The sequence below is a fragment of the Dinoponera quadriceps genome, unplaced genomic scaffold (genome assembly GCF_001313825.1).
Source record: "Dinoponera quadriceps isolate SergipeBrazil2010 unplaced genomic scaffold, ASM131382v1 scaffold1565, whole genome shotgun sequence".
Classification (NCBI taxonomy): Eukaryota; Metazoa; Arthropoda; class Insecta; order Hymenoptera; family Formicidae; genus Dinoponera; species Dinoponera quadriceps.
The window spans coordinates 498,054-524,483 of record NW_014556124.1 but is presented as its reverse complement, the minus strand read 5'-3'; the positions used below and the strand labels follow the sequence as shown (position 1 = coordinate 524,483).

The 26,430-nt window shown below is 46.7% G+C and overlaps 1 protein-coding gene across 2 annotated transcripts in view; it reads left to right on the top strand.

Annotated features, from left to right (window-relative positions):
• The window catches only part of LOC106746818 (polypyrimidine tract-binding protein 1), a 354,727-nt gene that overhangs the window by 253,113 nt on the left and 75,184 nt on the right, over positions 1-26,430 (top strand). For both annotated transcript variants that reach the window (XM_014623870.1, XM_014623869.1), the window contains one exon: positions 25,155-25,304. In XM_014623870.1, coding sequence (XP_014479356.1) covers positions 25,155-25,304 — 150 coding nt within the window. The remainder of the gene's footprint in view (positions 1-25,154; positions 25,305-26,430) is intronic.

Here is a 26,430-nt window from a genome sequence, read left to right as displayed (position 1 = left end):
GCAATAAATCGCGATAAATCGACACAAGTATCGAACGGCGTAATGTTCGTACATCCCGCGTTATTTTTTTTTCTCTCTTTCACTCCCTCTTCCTTAACTTCACGTTCGTTATTTTTGATCTTGACAAACTGTGCGTTTAAAAATGTCCAATCTTAGGATAATTTCGAAAAGATTAATAGTTTCGTTAAAATAACTGCCACCGGCGAAGCCGTCCCCGTCGACCGGCAGTTCTGCTTTTTACGCAGAAAAAAAATAGTCTTACATCAATGATAGATATTCTTATATACCAAGAATATTATCAAAAATGTTCTTAGGAAATTTTTATTAAATTTTATAAAATTTTATCAAACTTTAAATTTAGTCTTGAATTAAGTGCAAGTAATTGCATTACTACAAATTCAATCAGATCAAGACAAAAAAATCTTCTAAGAAGATTATAATATTTTTATTTATATATGAGAATATCTATTCTTGATTTAAAACGAATTTTTTTCTGGTAGCGGCTTACTCGTTCTTTTAAAATATCTTTTGGCGCTTTCGAAATGCGCATATTAATCACACCGCGCGCACACGAATTATTACGAATTAAAAATACCTCGCCAAAGCATTCCTCGTAGACATTGTCCTTCTGCAAGTTGGGTATTAATTAATTCTGCGCAAGAGTCATCGTGCGTTCGCCGGCTGAAACGAACGCCGCGCGGCTTTTCCAAGCTACCATCAAATTACGGACGGCAACGCGTGCAAAAGACGGCGCTTTGACGCGCAACAGTCTCGCGGGTACGAAAATAATCACGGTATGGCCCCGATGTTTTTTCACGACGCGAATACCTCGCCGGGAATGCATGCGCATTACAATGGCGCTCGGAATGTAACGCAAAACGCGGGCGAACGTGCGTTCCTTACGAGCACGCGCGGCGACGCCGCTAGGATATGGAAAGAGCCGGATGGATTCGGTGACAAAGCCGACCCTTCCGTACCCGCCTTTTACTTTGGAAACGTACGCGCTCTACTTTTTCGACGGTCTCGACGCGGCGACGAAAAATTTCCGGGGGACCCGGAAAATTACTAGCCGGGACACGCGCGGGAATACGCGCGAGATCTCTCGGCGGCATGTGCGTGCATTTCGAGTCACCGGGAATCCCAACATTTATGAAGCGCGCGAGGTGTAAAACACCGGCGAAAATACATAGGGTGTCCAAAACCTTTCCGTTCGTGCGAAGATAATACGGGTTAAACTGAGTAGGAAAGTCAGGCACCATTTTGCAACAGTCCAACGAGTAGTGATGAGTTTAGAGTTGTTGCGAACGTAACTATCGTGGGAAAGTTCTCGACGGTATTGTTTTTGCATCGGATGATAGTAGTAATCGGTAGTAACCGCGATATTCGTTGACCACTTTCCTAAACACCATGTATATAGCTACGAGGGTTGTCCTCCTGGGCCTCCCCCGTCGGTCATGGAATTGCTCCTGCCAGAGCAATTTCGCGCCAACCTGCGCGCGGTATATGTTCCCGGACGACTCTGCCATAACACATATGCCTCTCTTGGTTAATATAAATTGGTGCTCGGGAAAAAGGTCTGGAGGGTGCGATTTATCAGAACGGGAATCGAACTCATCGTCCGCGCCCCCGCCGCCGTGAAATCTGTTAAGAGCAAGAAAAGTCGATTCCTCCTCGTCGGGGAAGGAAAAGATAGAGGGATGGCGGCGACTCGCCCCGAGAAACGGCGTAGGCAGCGTCGATCCGGGGCTGTGTTTTCATCTCGCTTTTCCCCTCGTAACTCAAGCGCTAGCCGACGTAGATCATCCGCTCGCTATCATTGCGAGCGTGCGATACACCAGGTGTTTCTTTCCTTCAACGTCTACTCTCCCTTTCTCTTTCAGCTCTTCCTCAATGTCTCTCTCATTTTCTTTCCCCCTCTCTCTCTCTCTCGCCCTCTTTTTCTCGCTTTCTCATCTTCGGAGATGTTCTATTTTTCCACGCCATAGTCCCCTCGCGTAGCTTCAACGCTCGTCTTCGCGTCGTCTGAGCTTCTTCGCGCTTTATTCGCCTAGGAAGATTTTCGAGGCCTGCGCTTATATTACTCCTTTATTACGTCACGTGGCTTCCTTTTCGGCACTAACATGTAACCGACGTAAATGCGGCAGGATAGAAATCGTCTCCGTCCCCTTTTTAAAGGTAAAGTACAATTTTCTAAATCGTGAGTCAACCAAGAAAGAAGTAACGTAAACTGCTGTTTCCTCTAACTGTCGGCGATACGTGTTCAGAAAGATTGTGCAAATTAGTCTCGCTGTGAGGAAAGCGTCGCGCCATAGAACCGCCGTTGCAGGTACTCGGGGTGAAAATCCGCGGGTGCGAAGAGTCGACCTTTTCGTAGTAAGAAAAAGAGGAAAAAGGAAAGGGAGAGGGAGAGAGAAGGTGGAAAATTCTCTTTCTCTTGGAGGCTCTCGCGACGCTACAGACGGATGGCGAGGTGAAAGGAAGAAGAGGAGGAGAAGAAAAAGAAAAAGAGTCCTGCCGATGTTCCTAGACGGTCTGAAGAGGTGCGCTCGAGGCTCGTAGAAGCTTCCATTCATTGCGTCTTCCAGGCTGAATAAAGCTCTGAGCAAGAGAGAGAGAGAGAGGAGGTACAACTTTCCGTCTCCACCGCCATATTTCCACTGCCTTGCCTTCAGGGCTTTCCTCTCGATATCAATCGCTCCGGATTCGCCTCCAGATTTGTCCTCCTCTTCAGCAAATCTCCGCTGAACGACTGTCCTCCTCCGGTCGGGATATCGTATCAATCGAGGATGAGCCGAGTCCCGGGACGGATCTCCCTTTCTCTCTCTCTTTCTCTCTTTCTTTGTCTCTCTTTCTCTGTCGCACGACATATTGTAAGCGTCGCCGGTCACTTTAGGGATACTTCAACCCCTCCTGATACGCGATGTCGCAGAGTAAGGTAAAAAAAGAGAGGGAGAAAAGAGAAACAGTAGAACAACGAACCTCTACCAGCAGGTCGATGTAACGGAGCTCGCGTCCTTCCTGTGGGCACGACACGTACCGGGAAGTCGTATAACGCGGCATTAACTCTGTAACGTCGCTAAGTGGACGACGGATCCGCTTTAATCCGGATTTTTAATTTGCTCCGTAAGATCCCGTCTACCGTGAATAATCGCGTTTGGGAAACGCGGATTAAACGCGGGTATATAAATTGATTAGTTGCACGCTCGGCTTAATGAGGACCGTGTAATTTACATTTCAGCCGTTGTGAATTGCTAATTTTAATAATCGCGGTGGAACCTGCTGGAACGTAAATACGTCTCTATCAGTGGTCCCATTTCCGTTTCGTAAATAACGTCCCATGTAGAATTAATATCGCAATTTGTATTTCCATCAGTCCGGAGCCCCATGATGAAGTCTGTGTTGCGATTCTTTCGAAAATTCAGCGTTTAATCTTCCGCTGTTTCGCCGTTGCGCCTCATGAATCATCAATTAACCGTCCGTAAATCGCGTTGTATCCGCTCGGCCGTGCGAGAAAAATACTTCGTTCGATGTGATATCCATGCGTTCTAATAAAAATCGTTGGCGCGCTACAGCAAAATATAAACGCAATTCTGCCGTAACGTGCCTCGGCGCGCCCTAAGGCGTAAACGCGTTCGACCGGCGCGACCTATCTTCGCGAAATATCTTCACTTTTGTTCGCCCCTCGTCGCCCTTCGGGATGTTAAATTCCTTTCCGCGTCAACTATTCGTCCCTATCGGATATCCTTAAATTTCGTAGGGCGAAGGGTAAGATCTTCAGTGAGGAGCGGGAGCGAGCGCGCAAAAACTACCTCGGCGTGTGTTCGCTACTTCGCTTTATTAGGTCGACAACGGCTCTCCTTTGTCCCCGTTTCTTTTTGATGTACCATTTTCTGCCTCGTTCCGTCCCATTATCCACGAATAGTAGCCATGTCACCACTTATCCGCGCGTCCACGTGGTTATCTCCGATGTCTGGACATGCCAGGAGGTGCAGAAAGGCGATTGACTTCATTAAAGGTGTTACGACGCGCTCGATTATCGGTTCTTCCTTTTTTTTGCCCTTTGCTTGTTTCATGCCACTTTCGGCGCGATGTTATTTGCGTATCGATGTAAAAGCGCTCGAGAATAACTTGTTCCTCGGGAGGGCGATTTAAGTTGATCAGTATTCAATAGCGGCCACACCGACTATGTAAAATGAAAAAATTAGAAATTTCCTATTCTGTCTTTGACGTCGTCGCGGAGCCCCCATTTTCCCGATTAGGACCGGTGAAAGGTCAACATGAACGGTGAATTCCACGAGCGCCGTTTTTGTCGGACCGTGCCATCGCTTCCACTTCCGGAGCGACAACCTAATTTCAAAGAAAGCCGCTTGGAGTCTCTTCACTGTCAAGTTGTTTTTTTCAAACGACCTTGATGTTTTTCTCGCTACGAGTGACGCAGTATCGCGAATTAAAGGCCGCGAATCGAGAGTTTTAATCGAGAATGAATTCGCGTTTGGTCAGGAACAAGTTGTCGTTGTAATTTCCGTAAATTCGCTAGGTTTTTCAGTTTTATCTTTTCGAGAAATGTTTTATTCTGTCGATTCTTCAAGTTCGAGGAGGATGCAATGCATAAATCGGGAAAAGAGGAAAATCTCTAAGATCGCTCGTGCACTGTTTCTACCGATTCGCGAGCATTTCCGCCGACACGTTCGCGCGGGATTTATCAGTCGTGCGTTCTCGCTTTCCGCATTCCCCGCGTCGGAAAAATGTCCACGCGCTCGCGTGCTTACTTGCAACAACCAGTAAGTTGACGTTGTCGTGTCCTGGTGCGGCGAAGTATTCGAAATTGCTAGCAGTCCGCGCGCACGCGAAGTCGTCCCCTGTTCTTGGTCCCATTCTCTCCGCCAATTCTGGAATTTTATATTAAAAACGTATACGTGGTGCGCGGGCCAATCACCGGCGCGGGACGTCTGAAACCGGACTGGGAACTTCTCGCTGGCGTGTCTGACATATTTCATGCCGGAATGTTTCTCTCCGAATACACCGGAACGTCGAGCACGATTTTCGAATACCAGCCGTCCCTCGTGTGGATAATCTCGATTTCTCGATTCAGTATCGTATGACGTTGCGCCGGGCGAAGTATCGCTGGCACGTTCGCTCGACCGGCAAATATTTCTTCTTACGGCGATTACTTCGAGCGCAACCGAATACGCGTTTCCGAAACTATTTCAAATCTCTCTTCGCCGTTCGGAGACGAAACGCGGAATTTTTGGACTTTCACAATTTCGTCCCACTACGTGGGAACGAACGAGTGCGGATAACAACATAGCAGCGAGTTTTTAATTTAATATCAGCGATGTGAATTTGTATTTTAATCCGAACGTGGAAGGGTTCGAGCATATTTAGAAACCGCATATAAATAAATGTCTCGTTAAACGGGAAATGCCCGTGGCATGTTTCGAGTAATACGCAACACGACATGCTTCTCGGATTATCTCGTGTCATGTGAAATTTTGTGCCCATCCGTTCGAAGCTCGATGAAACACGGGACCGAAACGCGCCGTATTTAGAAATATCAATTAATAGAGTTTGTGTCAAATCCACGCGACACCGAATCGGAATAGACGATGAAGAGGATCGTCGAATTAGGTTACAGCTGGTCTCAGCCACGATATCGCTGTCGGGAAATAGACGACCCAAGGTATTCCCTTAATACGACGATAAGCGATCGTTTTAAAAATACGCCGTCGCGTCTATAAATAAGCGCGATACGTCTGTGAAAAATGGATAGATCCATTGCTATTTCGAGTTTCAAACGTCCTACGTGGGAGCAAGACGCGCACGTCGCGGCGACGTGCTGTTCTTCACACGCGTCTCCATATATTTTTGACGTCGTCGCGATCTCACAAATAACGTTTTCCTTCGATCTGACAGTTAGTTCATCCCTAATTCAATTCATCAAATAAATAAACCTTTCTTTCCCCGTTACATAAACACCCCTCCCTTTGCGCGCGACACAATACAACGGCGCGTCCGTTCGCGCGACAGTTACGCGATCGCGGACGTCCTGTCATCTCCAGGAGCGACGGAGAATCACTCGGGGTCGACGTCGAATAAAAATCTCGAGACCGGGCAAAGCGAAGCCAAGGAGCGTAAATAGAAAAAGAGGGAAAAAAGCGTTCTTTTGTACGCGACTGCTCGGCTTCGCCAATTTGCTTCGCTCCTTTCCCATCAGCTATCCCGCCCTCACCCTCTTCTTCCTCTCCCTTTCTCCTGCGGATCCTGACCAATATGGGTCCGCGGTGCTCTCGACGTATATAATCGCGCAGGTGAAACGGGGGCGGCAGGCAGGCGACGAGGGGTCGGTAACGCCAACCCGGAAGGTACAAAAGAATCAAAGCGCGAGGATGTAATAGTACGTCGGCCGTCCCGGCCAGTAATATTCCGGATGGGCTGTGCTTTCGGTCCGAGTGCCTTCACAAAGCTGCCGTTTAGATAAATTGCTTCCACCCGCAACTACCCCACCGAATATCGCGAGCGAACAACGCGTGACGATCGACGATGCTTCGCTTTTCTCGCGCCAGGCAAATCCACGATAGCCCTTCGCGTTCAGCTATGCTGTACGTCGGAAGATCTGCGAAAGTTCCTATGTGATAAAGAGATTACGCAAGATAGTTGCATTTGGCCCTCCTCTTATCGGTTCTGTTTTTATTATCGATCAATCGATACTTTCGAATTCGTTTCTACTGTGATTTATGCGATTCATTCCCCGCGTTCTGTACGAGTAGACGCTCGTGTGCAATGTGAAGACGAGCAAAGCTAAGTGACGAGTTTTCAGGTTTGCTTACGTTTCGCGTGAAAAGAGTACCATGTGCGGTTCTTTGTTTCCTGTTCTTCGTCGTTCCATTCGCACGCACAAAGGCGTCTTTCGAACGACGCGTTAATTACGCGTACACGGAGGCTCGTGCAATTATGCTGGTTTTTTATCTACACGGAAGTAATTGAATAATTGCGGCAACTAAACGTAATGCGCGTTGCGAGTTTGTTTCGGCAATGTATGAAACTGTAACATATAGAGTTTATGAGAGGGGGGGGGGGATTCTATACTTTTATACGAGCGCTGCGCTTCAATGACCGCTGCTCGGTAAGTTTGAAAAAATTCCATGTCCTTTTAAACATACACGTATACGTCAGGATGTTTCATTTTCCACATAGTAAAACGGACAATTGGGAGGGACTCGCGGTTCCGAGTATTTGAAACGAAACGTAATTACGGCTGTTTGTTAGAAGAAACCGCTAAGTAACTTCGTTTTTCCGCTGACTGCTCATCGAGATTCAGAATTCAGCAGGAGGCTGAAAATCGCGGAACGACGACGTGAATTGGCGCGATTTTATGCAATTAATTCTGATAATAATATATCAGACATACGAGGCTTATATGCGATTTCTAAAAGTAATAAAGCGAGCTATTTCTTGTCAAGGAGGAGTAAAGCCATTGATACGAAAGCTATTGATATGGATTGCTGATGAAGAACGATTACGGAGGACTGAGATGATTAATGAGATTCACTTGCACGATCGATACATCATCGATCGGAGAGAGGCCAGGATCTGCGGCAATTATTCGCCGAACAAATGCACGTATGCAGCTTTACTCGCGTTCTCGCGGGAGGCACGGCTTGGCGCAGCTCCAACAACTTTGAATCTCGATAGGAATCTTGTTATTCGTCTCGCGCTACTTTGTAGTGGTTCTTTACTCGACCGTCCTAATCTCCGTGGTGATTTATCTCGCGCTGTTTCGTATCTCTTGTTGTATACGCTCGATATCCGAAACGCATTTATCCGTCGGCGATTCGAGGAAAGGATTCTAGAGCCCGAGTGCACGCGCGGGGGGTTCGTGTACACGAGCGAACGCACAGAGGTTCGCTTTAAAAACGAGAATAATAAACGTTTCGCATTAATAAGCGCCACATTGACTTTGTAATAAGCTCGAAACCTCGGACAATGACAAGGCGGCCCGGGGAGTGTCTTTCGAAAACGCGAAACAAAGGGGGCGAATTCTCCAGCCCCACGTCGTTCCGCGCGGTGGAAATTCTGGAGCTTCCCTCCTTGGCAACAGTCGCCGTAAAGCTCTCTCGCGTCGACAGACGTCGATAAATTCATCGTCGCGCCTTCCCGTTTTCAAACCGACTACGCGCGTCGCGTTCGTCGCGAAAACGAACGCCCCGAGCTTTCTCTTCCTCCCCTTTTCTCCCTCTCTCTCCCGTTCTTCTCGATAAGTGGCACGCTTCCGGTGCGAAAGAACGTTTCCGTAGTTGCAGCTTATCCGGCAAATAAAAGCCGTCGTAAAGATAGGCGCAGAGCGCGGTGTGCGTCCGTCGTCCGTACCGTTAGCGCTATTTTCGTCGTTATCGAGTTCGTCGGCGAACGCGACGCCAGTGCATTAGAGCCGCAATGAGGGCGTGCAAAAGCGCTGAAACTTTTTTCCCTCGAGAAAAATAGCGCACGATAACAGCTACTGGTCCGCTAACAAGATAAAGACGATCGTTTCGATTGTGTCGTCCGACGATTCGTGCGAAGGGTCGGTTGTTATCGCTTATATTTCTATAAGTAATGATTGCGGTCGTAGTTATGATAAAAAAAAAAACGATAAAAGAACCGTACCGATCTCATCCTTATTATCAGTAGAAATAACTGATTCTCGTTGTTACACGGTGAGTGTTTGCGACGATTTTGTCACGGTGGATTATTTGCAACAACCGGGCTCTCTCCTCGCGGAACTCCGGAATGCGGGATGAATCCGGGTAAGAGCTCCAAGCTCCAAGCGCGCGCGTCGCCCCGCAATCTCGCGTACTATGATAAACGTGTACCGAGGGAAGAATCCGCGCGTAGCGACCCGCTTACAAAGTACCGAGCACGGAATTAATTAACATGTGATTTAATATTAATCGAGCCTCGTCGAATGGACGCAAATGAAATCATTATTAACTAAGCCATACCGCCGCATATGACGGAAGAGTCCCTGATAATGTATCAGTGATTATGGTCATATCGAAACGTTATTAATTATTCAGCTGCATCACGGCAGATATTAATTACAGTATTGATAGATTATTAAACTAACCCGCGTACGGTGCCTCGGCGGGAAGTCGATTGAACGGAAGAATCCTTGGGCTTCCGTCGCGATATCTCTCGGAAAGTTCGCGCGAGAGATCAGAGCCCGTCGAAGGCTCGCGAAATCGTCTAGAATTACGAGTACATCCTCCGACTTTCCTGCGTACACGGAGAAAATATTATAGTAGATATTACCACAAAATTTTGTAACGCTGGACCATACCGGAATTATAATTGAAATTATAATGTATGTAATCGTTAGTGATGTATTTCACTATAGGTGTCATTGAAGATTACAACACACATAATAATTTCAGCCATAATTCCGTTACAAAATTTTGTGATAATTTTAACTGCAATATTTTCTCCCTGCAGAAAATTTCTTTAATTGGGATCGAATCCAATTTCCTAAAATAATAATGGATTCTAGTTAGAAAATCTACGCAGATTCCGATGTGAAGTGCAATGTTTCAAACATACGATTCTAAGTGGGAAACATAAACACATTTTATTTGATCATCCCCAATGTTTTCTCAAAGATTTTTCTGGTTTCCATTTTACACTACGATTGAGCAAAATATAATACTAAACATTTTAAGTATTTACACAACTATGTACCCACGCTATACGCCAGTTATTAAGCATAGTAACATTAAACATGTAACTGCGTTAATTAATCTCCTAATCTGATATTCCATCACATGTATATATGGGAAAAACTGAGAAAATTTCTCAGTTGCGGTGCGTTGCGCCACGTCGCGGTTTCTCTTGGCGAATTCGAGAACTTTCCCACGACGTTCTCGCTCGTCTGAATTTCCTCGGCGCTTTCGTGTTGGATCGTCGCCGATATCTTGTCGTTAATGACAGACAGACAGTTTTCCGCGGATATATACACGCGTATACATACATATCGTTCTGAAGTTTATCCGACGTGTGCCTCGGCAACTAGTAGAGTTCGAGTTCCTGAACTCTCGCGCAATGCACACACGATCCGGCATCATCCCGATCAGCCGTGCGGCACTGTCGCAATTTAGTCTTGCGTTTGCACTCGTTCTATGTACCGAGAATTCGAAAGCAAATAGAGTCGTGCCGGTATTTATCGCGAAGAAGATCGATCAATCGAAAGACTCGAAGCGTTGCCTTACTCAGGAATGCGCCGGAGACGACTGCCAGACCGACTGGGATCTTTTGGTTTCTGACACGCGTATGAGTTCCGTGACTCTCAGAACAGAAAGAAAACGAACTCTTGTTATGTGGGTGACAGCAAAGTACCGGGAAACGGGCATCGATAGGCTCGAATAAACGAATGATAATTTTGCCGTGGGGTGAGACAGCCTGTTTCTTTACGTTTTAATCGAGATCGGCTGATACGGCGATACGACGTCGTAATAATGCAGCTGATCCTTGAAACACGGCACGTCGACAAGCTCGATCTAAGTCGACGTCGGTTACGTACGGCGTCGTTAAGTTTATGTATACGGGGACCGTAACTTACTCTTAATAACTCGAGCGATCGTTCCACGCGGAAAGCCAGGCAACAACTAACCCAGCGGAGCGGAGTAAAAACGCGAACGCAATTAAAACGCTCGTGTGACGCGCGCAACGCCGATGCAAAAAGATTTCATCAGCCGCGACGTTAGGTCTCGTTGAATTAACGACGCGGTTTGCTAATGACACTCGCATCGCAGTTTCGCTAATTACGAACGAGCGTCATATGTATATGTTCCTATTTTTCCGTAGTGTCGAACGAGCAGGCGGTCGAAGAGGTCGCACGCGCGTTTCGGAAGTTGCCGCCTCCGACTACGATATCCGACGTTCTCGTATCGAGAATAAACCGGAGGGACTCGCGAAAATTAATCGCACTAATTTGTGTATGTACCCGCCGCTTTATTGACGCCATCATCGCAGTTTCAAACTAACGTTGACCGCGATTTATAGGGAACCGTATTACCAACAATCTATTTACCTCACTCGACCGTCCGGGCTGTAGTTTCGCTAACTACTCATGCGTCTCCTTCTTCCCCCTCATTCTCTCTCTCTCTCTCTCTCTCTTAGCATAGGGCAAATTAGGTCTTTGTCATCGCAAATGGGTGAGCAGTCGATCGAAAGTTCAGTGGCTCGACGAAGAGATCGTCACCGCGGTCTCGTAACATTTCGTTTCGCAACACATTTCTTCCCGCGGAATTGTGAGGGTCGAGCGTGATTAATCATGTTGCCGCCTACAAACTGGCCAGTGTGTCCAAATATTCATTGTATCGTCCCACACGGGACGCGGCTGATACATGAAGGGGTGAAGGCGCGCGCAGAGGGTGGAACGGTTCATCAATAACGAGTATCCCTCGCCAATCGTCCACGCTCGAGTCTACGACCCCTCTTTTCTCCTCGTAAAGGCAATGAGAATGTAGAAATTCGTCCCATCACGATATCTCGCCAATTTATTAACTGACCCTGTCAACTTTCTCCGCCGGCACCTTTCGCGTGCCTTGCGTCGCAATATTAACTACGGAACTTAGATTGACGTGGCGATTTTACGGAATAATTTCTATTGACGTACTATCCGAACGGCGAGCTATCGCGTTGTTCGCGTCGAATATGTGTCCTTCCTTGTTTACTGACTGGACATTAGGGTGACTCGAGCGATTTTCAGCGACTTGACCCCGCTCGATTTCAAGATGTAATTGTGTATTATCACATGGAGAAAAATCATTTTGCCGTTGTAGCGAAATCATCGTTGCTACTGCATATTCGTGTGGCAGCGATAAAATTTACTTGGCATAACCAAATTAGCGAATTATTCGTAATTAAAGCAGAAAAAGTTTTGTTGCCAGAATAGGAAATATCTGCCGAGTGGATTTTTATCATCAAGACACGTTAATTTGCTGTGAATAAAAGTAATGTTTTCCTGTATTTACTAATTTGTTCTTACACCAAAATAATTTATAGATAGCAAAATTCTGGAGAATAATTCAGTAAATGGTAATTAGTATTCTTAACAAATTGTTTTGCCGTCCATATTGTAACTGGCAGATTTTGCTGCGCCAGCATAAATTTCACCATGTCAGCAAATTACTTTTCTCCACGCGGGAACACTTACACTCGCTAATTTAATTACCGTGAGGCGTTCAGTCATTTATTATGGGATAGAAATTGGCTCCCTTGGTGATACACGAATTCGTTCGTATTCGCGTATTACCCATTCGAGATTATGGTGCCGGGAAAACGTATCCGAACTGCGATCAATTATTCGCGAAACTTAGGTTCGGTCGAAGACGACGCTCCGCGATTAGGGCATTTACGTTCGCCGCTCGTCGATCAACCGACTCCATCTCGCGAGATTGATTCCTCGTTAAACTTTAATCCGATCGCTTGACGATCGCGATCGTAGATTCGATAATAGCAATGTTTAAATTCGATTGTCTGGTTGGTGCATCATTTATCACCTCTTCGTTGAGCAGAGAAAGAAAGAAAGAGCCATTGAGAGTATGAACGAACGTTCGCGGAAATAAGGAGAATACATACCCGATCGTGTTCCCGCGCGCAAACGGCGAATCGATCTCGCCATCGATTCGATCACGAGTCACGCGATCTGGAACGTGAGATCACGCGAACGTCGCGGTGCATTTGCATCCATCTGACGCGAATGTCGTCTGCAGCATTCTTTTAACGTTTCATCGTTACCGTCGGTTCTGCCCCTTTGAGAATTAACAATGGACGTCTCGCCCCCGGATATTTATGTAATATCTATCGATACCGCTTGCGCGCGTTGCGTAGTCATCGTTATAAAAAAAAAAAAAGAAGAAACGCAAGTAGAAAAAGAAAATTTGCCGAACGTATTTGCGGCGCCTGTATGTACGTCCATCGCCCGCGGGCCGGTCGGCGAAAATGTAATCCGGGAACCTGATGTCAAAACCACAATCCCCCGTTTCCACCGTTAATTACAGCGTCCGCTTCCTCCCGCGCTCGTGCAGCGATTAGCGAAAGGTTGAAGGTCGTATTTGATAGCTAGATAATACGGAGAATTACAACGCGCGTTTCTCCAACGAAAGAATTACAGTGTAGTGTCGCATTCTAAAAATATTAACGCTATTATTCTCACGTCTGACGAAAGCGATTACATTTAGCGGCGAAATAAAAGTAAAAATTCAGAGTTCGAGTAGAACGATATGCATATTAATACAACGTTTTAAAAATCTCGCCGAGGCTTCCTCCGGAAAATTCGCGCGCGGTGGTTAACACGTTTCTCTTCGCGATTGAGCGTGTCGAATCGAAGAAAGAATGGGAATAACGAGCGAGCCCTTTGCCGAGGGCAAAGTATAGTCGAGGGAACCGAAAGCGAGACAGACAGAGGCAAGAGAGAGAATGAGAGGAAAAGGGGATCGACCGACGAGATTGCAGATCGTCGAGAGGAGAACGCGCGGCGAAGGGTTGGTTCTCCCTGGGAGAGCCAGCGGGATGGTGTCGGACCCGGGCTCCACGGGTGGATGAAGAGACGGCGAGGTAATGCATATTGACGTTTTGCCGATAATTCCCGCGGCGTCCCGGCGCTAGGCGTCGAACGAGAAAACCCGGGCTGGTGGCAGGCACAAGAACAGTTCGCGCGCGAGGGGAAGGATGCGTCTCCTGGATGAGGAAACGAGAGTGAAAAAATCGGGATTGGTTAGGTGGACAGAGCGGCAAGATGTTCCGGATAACGAACGCTTTGCCCGACGATCGAAAATATCGTCCGGGTGTGCTGGACGTTTCGTGCTCTCGTGATTCTCCTCCTCCCTTTCGGTTGCTATTTTCAACGCGATCCTTTCGTTTCGATGGTTTCGAAATATTCCGTAAAACTCGATTCGACTGAATATATGTATTCTATCAAAGCGAGTTCGTTGATATTAGTAATGTAAATTCCAGGTAGCATCCAATTAAAATCGTATTTCGGCGACTTTTATTGCGCGAATAACTCTCGATGCGTACTCGATCGTGCGTTCACGCGTCGACGCTGCACGGGTGATATACTCCCCTATTTTTGTAGACACGAGTGTTTGTTTAACATTTAACAAAATACGCCAGGTACGCGTATTCATAAACACCGATGGTCTCGCGACCGACGTGTTGATCACCATCACGCTCGCTTGTTTTCACGTTTCGCTGCGTGAATGCGATTTTACCGCGATACATCGGACTGACAAATTTTTCCCTTAACCACTTTGACGTTCGACTCGACCGGAGAAAATTTCTAGCGCTCGCGAGCGAGTATTATTTTTTGCTCTTCCGACTATCGTGTTACGTGCTTGCGTCGCAATTGTCGAAAACGCGAGAGCGGTTTTGCATTCCTAGGCGCTGTCCGATGTGCTGCAAATTGTTCCCCGAATGCAACTTCGCGTGTAATCAAGCGAAAACGGATTACCGCGCTATTTTTATCCCGGAAGCGTCCAATATTATCGATCATGTTTTCTCTCGTAAAAAAAAAGTGGGGGGAAAAACTGATAAGCGCGGGGTTCGTTCGGACGTTTAAATTAAAATACACACAACCTCGTTTTCGTGATTACCGTATTATTTTTTAATGCAGATACGTGATTTTATTAACTATTTATTTGAGATTTGATTTGTCCGAACTCCTCGATATTTCCTGTGGTCCGATATTCGCGGGCGAGAGGAAATATAATCCCCTCCGTAATCGCGAAATTCGTCGTTAAAGGTTAACGCGGCGAATGTGTGGGACACTCCGCATAACGACGAAGCGGATTAAATAAACGACGGAGAAATATTTGCGGCATACTTGTACACAGGGAGAAATAGATTTGACACGTGGCTGCGTAGGAGAAAAAAAGAGGGAGAAATAAAAATACCTTCCATCGTTTTTGCCAAACGCGCTCGGTGTTACCGTTCGGCCTCGTGTTTCTAAAATTCACCAGGCCGTATTTATCCGATCCGGCTCCTCGATCGTACCGTCAAAACAACCCCTTCAACCGTGCCAGCCCTCTCTCGACGTATGAAATTCGATCGAATTAATTAATCCGCGACAGCGGGCTCTCGCGACGTATATACTTGCGCGCGATTTTTTACGACGGGCTCGCAGCCGGTTAATCTCGCGAATTCGTCAGAAAAGACAGAGAAAGAGATCGGCGTATCGGTTGAAACCGGGGTTGAACCGCCGTTGGAGGGGCTTGCGGAAAGACGGGGGTGGCGATGTAGGAAAAAAAGAAGGACAAGTGTCCCATCGCGAAATCGATACCGTGGCTCGCATTCATCGGAGTCGAACCCGCACGATGATTGGCGACTGGAGGGTTGCGAGGGTGCAGTCGGATGGTTGCAGGAGGGGTATCCGTAGGGGTGGGTGGGTAGGTGCCGCAGGGGGACGGTGAACGGAAAACGATCGTTTGTACGGCTATACGCGGGACCAGGTGGTGGTTGCGCGCGGCGGATCCGCGCGCCAACCCAAACAGAAAATAACTCATTATTGGCGTTAATTAATATCGAGAACGTGGGTGCCCGTACACGCTCGTAACGTTGTTGCCGCTATCCCTTGCCTTAACTCTTCCGTTTCGACCCCTCCGGATACATTTCTCATCGTTGTCCCCCTCCTTCTTCCTCCCACTCTTTCTATCGCTACATTTTTCCGATCTGGTTTTTCGTAGCGCTGTCTCCTGCCTCCCTCCTCTCCCCGCAAGGTTCCTCGCTTCGTTTCTCTCTCTCTCTCTCTCTCTCTCTCTCTTCATTTTCTCTTTTTCTATTTTTATTTCTATTTTATTTTTTATTGATATCGGCCTCGAAGTAGCCAGTCAACAATCCTTTGTTCTCTTCTCTTCTTCCGTTCTTCGAAATGAACGATCAGTTAAAAGACCCGAAGATTCTTCTTCTCGCGATTTTCCTTTCGCCCTTTCTTTTTGAGGATTCGCCTCGATTCGCGGATATCAGCGAGAGAATATCGCAAACGCGATCAGAGTTTCCTCGCCATCCCCGATCGCACTCGCTCGCTCATCGTCGGCGCGTTTTTCTGGGTCGCCGGGAAAATGAGTTTAGTCGTCACGCCTGGAGCTTCACTCGAACGCTAATTAATCTATTCGATGGCGAAAAAAAGCGAATCGATGGCTGATTTCGACGGCTTAAATTATGCGCGGGGAAGAAAATTTTTGACCATCCGGTTTCATGAATTTTCAGTCACTGCATATTAAATCAGGAAAATGGAAACAAAAATCCTTTCTCCGTATTCTCGTCGCGTATTCGCCGCTAAGTACCGGCTCGGTTTCTCTCAGTTACACACTTACATGAAGCCTTATATTCCGTCTTTTGAAATACCGCTTATTATATTACTTAATATTCTCTCATAAATAATCCGTGATAAAAAGCAGTCGGTAGAAAATGTAAGCTTGCATGAGCGATACTCGATCGTCCTTTTCGCGAATAATAAAAGATTTTCCGCGAAGGAACAGCCATAAAGTTTTCATAGAGTATGATTCGATTAGGAATTTTTCAAAGAGTCCGTGATTAAAGTTTGACGGCGGAACGCCGTTTCGTATAAGCAGGCCAACGTCATAAAAAATTCGTCGGCAGAATCTACGTAAGAATGCACGACAAAGGCACACGACAACTCGCTTCGTGAATGCACCCTATTGTGAGCGGAGGAAACGGCGACGACGGGCGCGAGGGGAGAAGCGCGAGAGGACGAGGCCTCCTTTCTGCATCACCCTCGAATGCACTCGAGTGCATCTGTCGCGGGCTCGCGCTTATCTCGCAGCTCCGGAGACATGCTTTCGGGTGGCTTCCGAAGAAAGGAGCCTGGGTTTTCCTTACAAGAGTGTCGGAGGTGACCGAGGGACGCGCGGAGCCGTCGGTGTGGAGCAGCAGTGGTGGAGGGTCGTAAGTTCTAGACGACGGGAGCTGGTGGGCGCCTACTTGGATTTCTAATGGAGATGCGACCGCCGCCGCCTGTTGCGTCGTACGGCACGTGCCACCGAATCCGAATGCGCTTGCACCATTAGATAATGATAGTTCGCTGCACATCGATGCGACTTGCTGGAAAATATTGTGGCGACCAATCGTGATTTTGAAATTTTCTTTCATTCCGAAAGAAACGCGTGCACGATGACGATGCGTGTCGTCGTCGAGCCCCAAATTTATTAGTGATTTTTTGCGAAATAATAATTTTACGATACCAACCTGATCATGCATATTGTCGTTATTAGTCACCAATTGGGAAATAAAAACAAATTGCATTTCACCGTTGTCGCAAAGTCGGAACGCTTTTGTGCGAAGCAACGGAATTTACGAGGCTTAAAGTCAACACGCACACTGTCTGTCCTTTCTATATTTGCATGAAATAGAATTTTTAATCCGTCCTGCGCAGCTTCAAACTTCGATTTCGTTTTAAATCGAATAATTGCAACTTCGTTTCGGAACCAGCTACAAATTCTCTCAATTTGTCAGAATTAGTCTGATCCTAACCTAACTTTTCCGTTCAACTTGCTATCAGTTACCTCAATCGTTTCGCTCTTACCATCGTTTGAAGCATCAAAGGTACCGCAAGAAGCACCGAGAAATTCGGTGGTTCGGCGCAGATTCATTCATTATATATCTTAATTACACATGTTTACCTTTTTTTACGTACCCGACGGTGCACGTCGGTTGGCGCGGAATCCGAGGGGAAGCCGGAGTGATGAAAAACCGATCCTAAATCGGTCAAGCGTCTTTACTGAAAAGAACATCCAGTGGTTTCGGGTCACTATGTGTGCTCTGTACATTATATACGTCGCACTTGATATATGTCTTACCTACATGCTGTACCTACGTGCTGTAACATATGCTCCAAAGAACGACGCGGCCGGCGAACGTGCGCGTGATGGCGGCGCACGTCTCCGTTCGCCGAGGCGCGCCGAGTCGCGGCGGAGTCGGCCGAGTGTCAATGTGACATCGACCGGTCATGCTGCAACACGTTGTTTCGTGAGCACGATCGCGCGCGACGGTGCGGACGCGCTGCGTCGCGTCGCGGCCGCTGTATTCTTATTACGGTTTACCCGAAACGAGAAAATCGCAGCCGGCGTGTACTCGAAAATGGCGATGGTGAGCCGCGACTTCGACGTGTGCCGGTGATGCCGTTCGTGTCGGCCGACATTTATCGCGAGTCTCAGCCGCTCGACGGATCCATAGGCATGCGCAGCACCCTCAAGTACAAAACGTGGAGCAAGAGAGGCTCGTGTCTACGGAGGATATGCGTGGATTCGTGTGTCGTAAGTCCATTCTGTCTTTCCGTGTTTCTCACTCGCCAGTCAACCCCGCGTTGTCGCGTCGTCTGAAGACGTTGATCCCACGTCCGATAGTTCGGTCTTTTCGCGCGGTGCGAATATGGCGTCGGTTATGGTGGTCACGTGGGATTGATGTTTGAATTCTGTGCATCTCAACGGTCGAGTCGATTGCGACGAGTGACTCGGCACTGGCCGGTCGGACATATTTCGTGAAGCGTTAGAGGACTTGTTGTTATGTTGCACCTTGCTCTTCCTACGTTCGTTTCGCGATACGTCATACGAGGAACTGGGTCAGGCTGTGATGGCAAGTACGGAAAATGTAAGTGGTAGAATCTAAGCAATATCGTAACCTAACCTAACATAACCTCTGACCGACCAAAGTCGAGAATTTCAAAAATGCTGCAGAATGCTGTGAAACGCTTTCAAAGTGTTGATATTCAATAACCACGTTCTCGATCGCGATGACTCGATTGATTTACCGCCATAGTTTTGTCATTCAAGTTTGTTGATCTGTCTCATACCTTTTAGCAGCAGTTTTTACACTTCGAGTACTATTTGTATTGCTGCAAGAAATATACACTATATTTATTTGCGAAAGGTAAATAGCCCGTGCAGCAACATTGACTCCAATTTAAAATAGCACGAGAAGTGTTTACGGGTTGCGCGCGCGCGCGCGCGCGCACGCACACACACACACACACACACACACACACACACACACACACACACACACACACACACACGAACGTTCTACAATAGTTACCTCACAAAACATATCGATGCGTATTTCTCTGTTTACGTTAACGCGCCTCTTTCGTCGCGCTAAATTCAAATCATGCATCGCGAAAAAAATGTACGTGAAAATCGTAAATCGGCGGTTCACTTCGAGAATTACTTCAGGCTCGCACTCGATCTTGCTCGGCCCCCCTCTTTTCAATTATTATCAATCATGGTCCAAAGTTTTAGGGTCCGCAACTGCTGCGTAACATTTATCTTGCGAAAACAAGGAGAACACGTGTGGCACCGTCGTTCTTGCTTCATTCCCCACCGGCATTTTCCTCATTTTGGAAAATGTCCAGAGGGCGAGCAAATGAGGCGAATGCATCCGCTCGATTGTTACGGGATCCAAATCAATTTTTTCCCCTACCTTGCCCTTTATTCTACGACATTTAACCACTTTCTTACGTCGGGCACTCGCGACGCGGTTGTTAATGACCAATGTTGCGTTCAAACGTACAAATTTCGTTGTGCGACGGCGTCTAATCTCACGATCGAAATTATTTGTATAGTACATTTGTTTTACGCACACGGTAATCGTAAAATTTGTCATGGTCTGTTTGCGAGATAGTTTCTTTATTTTCTCTTGGTACCTCAAACGACGCTTGATACACCGCCAACGCCTATTTTTCAATGTCATAAATTCTCAAGCCATTTCAGCGTAAGCAATTTAGATTATAATGTCAGGTACGCGCAAATAATTAGGACTTAATGTATCGTTTATCTTATACTCGGGATACAGCGCGGCGCGAATTATTGATGTGAGGCGCCACGTAAATACAACGAACGTGGCGCGACGTACGGCTGGTCCCAGCCTTGAGATAGAAGCACAAAGCTCCGGTTAGATAGAGTGCGCGATTGATCTCATATTATATGCAACAATGTAGCGGTATACACAGCTTATATTATACTTGCTGAACACGAACGTAAGTTCCCGGAAACTACGTGCGTCTTTTGCGATATAAGCGCGGCGGCGAATTACCTCTTTATCACGATCGCAACGATTGAAATTGCTGCGATATTTTGCCGCGCCTCAAATATTTATCGTGTTCGCTCACGTTGAATACGTCGTGCGCGCGCTCGCGGTTTATTCCATTCCCCAGCCGTTTTGCACGAAAACGCCTTAACTTTCCTACGGTGAATTTTGCGAGAACATTTTGGGTTAAACATTTTCCACTGTATAAATTATGAGAGAGGGAGAGAGAGAGAGAGAGAGAGAGAAAACGCTACATTTATTAGGCGCGCAATGTCCCTTCAAGCGTACCCAATAAAACAGAATAGAATGTGTACAAACGAAATCATAACACTAGAACATTAACTCAAATGCACATAATAATACAAGACAAATTATATATAAATAAATCATAATATCTAAAAAGCATACAAATAGGTAGAGAGAAAAAAATGCATTTATTTCAGCTTGAGGCTTCATCCTCTAAGAACTAGAAGAGTATAATCGCATTATAAGAATTAAGTTAATATTAAATAAAAACATATGTGTATATAACTAATTCTATTAACTTAATTCTTATAATGCAATTGTACTCTTTATGCAGACGCGCACACACACGTATATGTTATGTCAAATAATTAACTTTTTGTTTTTTATTGTACACACACACACACACACACACACACACACACACACACATTGAAACAGAAAGTAGAAATATATAAATTGAAAGGTAAAAGATAAGTACAAATTCAGATGTTCTATAAGAATGAAAAGAAAATGAAAAAGAGAGAAAAACTCATAATACGTATTTTATAGAAATGTCGGGAAACATGGCTGGAATTACGAGGTCGTCTCATTTATTATAACACGAGATCTCGTTATATTTAATTTAATTGAATAACATCACAACATGTATCCGTCATTTCGCCCTTTACGCTGTGCATTAACGTAACATTTTTACGAATATTATCTTAGAAATACGGGATTGCTGTCTCCCGCAAGCTAAAAGTACACGTCGTAATGAGATAACTTGGTCTACACTTCAGATTCGAAACTTTGTTCCTTTCAAAGATGTTAATATGCTCTGTCTCGTCCACGCGAGCACACATACACCCGCGCATACATGCGCGCGTGCGGCTAATTGTCGTATTAGCTGGAGACCGCGCGATGGATCATTTAGCGTTCGTCGTGGTAAAATCGAGCCTGATACACCGCAAATGTCAGGATGTGCGAGTCGCAGGATGAAATGCGCGGAAGATCGATCGTCGGGCATTCGCTCACCTTTTTTTTTTCCTCGTAACGACCGCTTTGACGATCGCCGCGATGTGTCTGTGTAATAGGCAACATCCGTTACAAGGGCTGCTTTCATTTACAGATATTTTTAAGGCTGGCAACACTCGCTTAACGGCAGCGCCGTAAAGGTTATTGGCATGTTAACTCCGCTTTTACACGCTTTACCTTCAACATTTATAGAATACACAGGGACGAGTTACGATCACGTGTTTATCGTTCGCGCGGGACTGGCGCTTCAGATGTAACGCCTCCTGTAACACGAGATACGGGCGAAGCTACAATTACTGCCGTGGCTCTCTGCTTTACGACATCTTGAGCGTGCATCCGCGCGAAACTTTATAAGGAATGCGCGCAAGACGCGAAGATGCGCCCTCGTATATTCGTAGCAATTATCGAATCACGTCTTAATTCGCGCGTGTTAAAGAGCTTTATTTTTGTAACGAGACTTTTTACATAATGTCAATGGTGTAACTGCCAATGCGTAATTTTTTTATGACTGATATTTATTAAAATCGAGCATCTCTTTCTCTTTTTGTTTTCCGCAAGAGATTCTTTCCAAAAATCAAACTATAATTCTTTCTTTCGTACAAAAGTCGTGATTAAAAGTTCTTATCATATGTGCGCACGGTGTACGCGATGACACTGATACGTGTAACAGCGGGGAATATATGTTCCCATGTCAAACAAGAATTGCACGCTATCGCGAGCATGCAGCCGGGGACATTTGTCGATAAATCAGATCGCAGGGTCACGTTCGACTTTCGGTGGCGCCCGGCGGCGTCGTGACGCACGAGACTCGCGTGGCCTATTTCCTACGAACGATTTTCCGCGAATTGCCTCTATTATGTCCAATTATCGGCTCGGATGAAGAGGGTGATCTACGAGAGGTTCATCCGAGTTTCACAGATGCGATGGCGCGAAATGGAGAGAGGCAGGGGGAAACTCGAGGACTACCTGCGGAAATGTCATGCTGTCGAAAAAAATCTCGACATCGGTAGAGCATATGGTTTAAAAAACCGATTTATTCCATTTTTCTGTGGAAAGAAACTGAAAAGATCCGTGAAAAAAATCGAATAAGACGTTTTTTCGCGGAAAAAAATGGAAAAAAAAGTCAGTTTCTTTTTCGACCCTTTTGAACTACAGTGGAGCGTCATTGTTAACACTTCAGAATGAACATACGACGAATTTGTTAAGCGACGAGTAACTCGAGCCTCGCTTCGAGCTGATGTTCTTAGACGTGGCGAATGAACGACCGAGAAGGGAGCTGAAGCCATGCTGTTGTGCCGCCCTGTAACCCAAAGTGTAGAACCTGGAAACATGTTGTTCAGGCTTGAACAAGAGACGGCGGCGGCGATGGTCCTCGAGAGGTCGTTCTCGACGGTGAATGAACAGCACTCGAAGCGAGGCTTGTTTGCGCGACGACCGCGTTTCACGTTTCGCGCGTGGCGAAGAAACACCGAGCAATTAAGACTCTTCTTCTTTCGATCGACAGCCACTCGTAGCCCGACCCTCTGCGGAATGCGCTCGTAGAATTCCTCGTGTCTCCGGAGTGCCTTCTTCGGGCATTTCGCGTTTACGGTCGATTCAACCGACGACGGTTAGTGGCTGAGCTTAGACGCGCTAGACGCAAGAGACAGACGTTACAACTGCGACGTAGAAGGCAGAGGAACGTTCTCTGGTCGCTACTGGTGCTCCCGTGTTACTTCCTTCTGTTTCTGCGGTTATCGACGAGAACAGAGAAATTTCATCGAGTTCGCTCGTCAACGGGAATTTTACGATCAACTTTCTATTTGTTTCTTTTTCTCTTACCTTTTATGCTCTCCGTGCTTCGGAAAATCGTCCGGGCGTTCGAAAGGGAATCGCACTTGCTGCGCCGCTGCGACTTTGACCTGTTGAGCTAGAAACGCGTTCCACAGCGAGTTATCGCCGGCTACCCTCGTCATGGAATCTGCCTTATTACGACGTCGGCACACCGCCGCGATACGGCACGCCAACTCGTTATAATCCGATTTCATTGTTGTCGTCGTCGTGGCCGTCGCGTCCTAGCAGTTCGTACAAGCGAGATTAAAGTTGGCGACGTGACCGCGTCGCATCACAAAAAGGATAACGGGAAAATTGAGGACGTAAAGGGAGAACGTTAGCAAGGGTCGATTTTTAATTCATTCGTGGCTTGTTGGGACACCCTTACACACACTTCCGTTATACTCGAGCTGGCCGCGCGGTGATTATGAAGGAAAAGATGAGTCGTTTAACTAATTCTCTCTTGATCCTCCTACGTGTATTACGTGTATTCACACGCCGAAATTTCAATGATTTTCTTAGATCAATATATTTTAGGAAAACTTAGAAAAATAGTCGTCCGAATGTTTCTGTACCGTTCAAGAGTGTAGCGCTTGATATTTCTGTTATATTCTTTACATGTCTTTTTATTCCTCGTATATCTCTTTTCTGAACAACGACTCTATATCACGCGGATAAACGCATATTATACAATTGTGGAACTTGGATTTGTGTCGCATATACATTTTATCATTTTCTGGGATATTTAATTATACTTTCCATCGTGTTGTAAATTTGTCCGCGTCAAACGAATTAATCAAATCAATTATCCGCTAATAAGCTGTAATCCGCGAGGTGTTTTTAATTATCCGCCTCGTGTCCCCCACCCTCTCCTCCTTGTATCGATTTACACGCTTAAATAGAAATATCTGCCGCTCGTTCGAACTCCGTTCTGAAACGGGAAAAAAGAGAGAGGTAGAGGGAGAGAGAGAGAGAGAGGATTAAGGATGGGGCGCTTCTGAAATATCCATCTTCCTTAACCCGGTAAGAAGCGCGTTTTCCGATCAGTTAAGCCCGACTAAACCTCAGCTACGTTCCTAAGAGAGCCTCGGAACGGCTAGGAAAAGAGGTAAGGGGAAAAAAGACGAGGAAAAGCAGCGGCGAAACCGTGAGAGTTGGGAGGGTGAGTTTCGGGGGTTTTCGGAGAGAAGGAGGAAGAGAAAACTCTTTCTCTCTCCCTCTCTCGACTGAGCTCGACTAGATAGAGCCGTGATTGAAAACTCCGCCCGCGGCGGCACGAGCTTCGATTTAAGTGTACACATGCGAAGCGAGGTATATATCCGGACGCGTTCTTCGACTTCCGATCGCCGCATATGGAATAATGTAAGTGAGGCCGGGATTGCGAGCTTGGTCGGGAATTCAATAAATCTCTTCTTCGTCTCTCTTGCTCGCCTGCACGCTCGTTCGCGCGACGAAAACCGGCCGGCCGGCGGGCTGACCACGTTTGTCTTTTTCTACTCGAATGGCCCGTGCGAGTTAATTCTCCGCGCCCGGTTCACACTCGGTCCTCCATGGAAGAAGGACGTAATGTGCGGCTCGCACAGGCTTTATACAGGACAATTGATACTATCTCGTTAATTGCGTGTGCGCGCCGAGGGTGCAGAATATCTGATCTGTAACGGCATATGTTTCTGGTGGTGGCGGGTGGTATCTGCCAAAACTTTGCTCACAATTTCTCAGGGCGCAAACGGTTTCCATTAATGTCGTGATAAATATTAACAGGAAGCGAGCATCGAACGTTGGCGATGTTTAAACTTAATCTACCGCGTTATAATGATAGAGTCGGGACGCGGCGGGATTATTTCTCTAGATATTAGATGATCCTAGCGCGTACCTCTCGTGCTTCTTATTTATGAGACCATTTATATCCTCTCGCTTCCGCGGGTTATATATTTATGGCAAGTGGGGGCATTAAGTTCTCAGCTCGTTTTATCCGATGACTCACGCGGGATCCATCCTTTTTGTTCCAGGTTAAGCTCGACAAGAGTCACAGCGGCAAGCCTTCCAGAGTCATTCATATCAGGAACATACCTAACGATGTGTCAGAACAAGAGATCATCCATCTGGGCGTACCCTTTGGCCGCGTCACCAATGTCCTCGTTCTCAAAGGCAAAAATCAGGTATGTGTCGATGAGTTTTGCGAGTATCTATTATTCGCAATAAGGAGACATTTATGACGTGTAAAATCGTATCATTGTTTGCCGGTTACGGTAAAAAATCGCGAATATGAAATTGTTATTTGAAGTAATTACTGTGTTATGAAGGATATTATTACAATTCAAGAGGCTCGATATCATTGTAGAATTTTTTATATCGCGGGATTCTTACGTAAAGTAACATTCGCCGCACGTGTTTGCGATCGGGATGCTGCAAATCTCTTGTCGCCGAACGAGGCGGAGAGTGCTGCGATATATTTCAGAGAGAGAGGGAGAGGAGAGTGTTCGTGCCGCGTGAATGACGCACTTCGCGGCCGCGGCGACACGCATGGCCGGCCGTGCAATAGCGGAGACAATCGAATCGTCGATACGCGGTCGAATCGAGTCGACGATCGCCCGTTTAAGCATTATTATCCATTATTACCCGCTCTCTCCGCTTCGCTCCGCGCCGCGACAAAGGCGACCGTGCTCTCCCCGATGGAAACGCAATCGTCCCGACATCGTCATCCTCCTCGCTCAACCCCGGCTGACCACTGGCCGACCACTCGGCAGCTCTCGGGCTTTCTCTCGACGCTCGTTCGTGACGCTACACGCATCGCGGCGCTATTATTTCGTACGAGGGCCGGTTTATCGAGTTCCAGTCTCGGTTTAGCGAGCAACGTTTTCTATCGACCGCTGTTCTCGGCTCCCATTCTCGTGCAATACGCTGGATGCCGCTCACAGTCTCTCTCTTCCTCGGCTCGCACCGGGCTTTGCGAGCGACTTTCTTCTCACGCGCGATATTCGGGATCCTTTATCGTGCGCCCTGGGTCATTGTTTGATTTTACCACTTTCTGCCTGCGAGTAGTCCGCATTCGTAGCTCGAGTACGCTTTTTCCGAGTAAATCATTCTGCTAACGATTATTCCCGAGTTTACAGAAAGAGAGAGAAGTCACTTATTACAAGGGAGGAAGACTTTTTCACATTCTATTATCGTATCGTTATTTCGTGTCGACATACTCTCCACCTCGCCGCTACCGTCGTTAGATTAAAACTGGTAGAACGACAAATACGAGGTCATTTTCGCGACAGTCCGGTTTTACGGTACGGT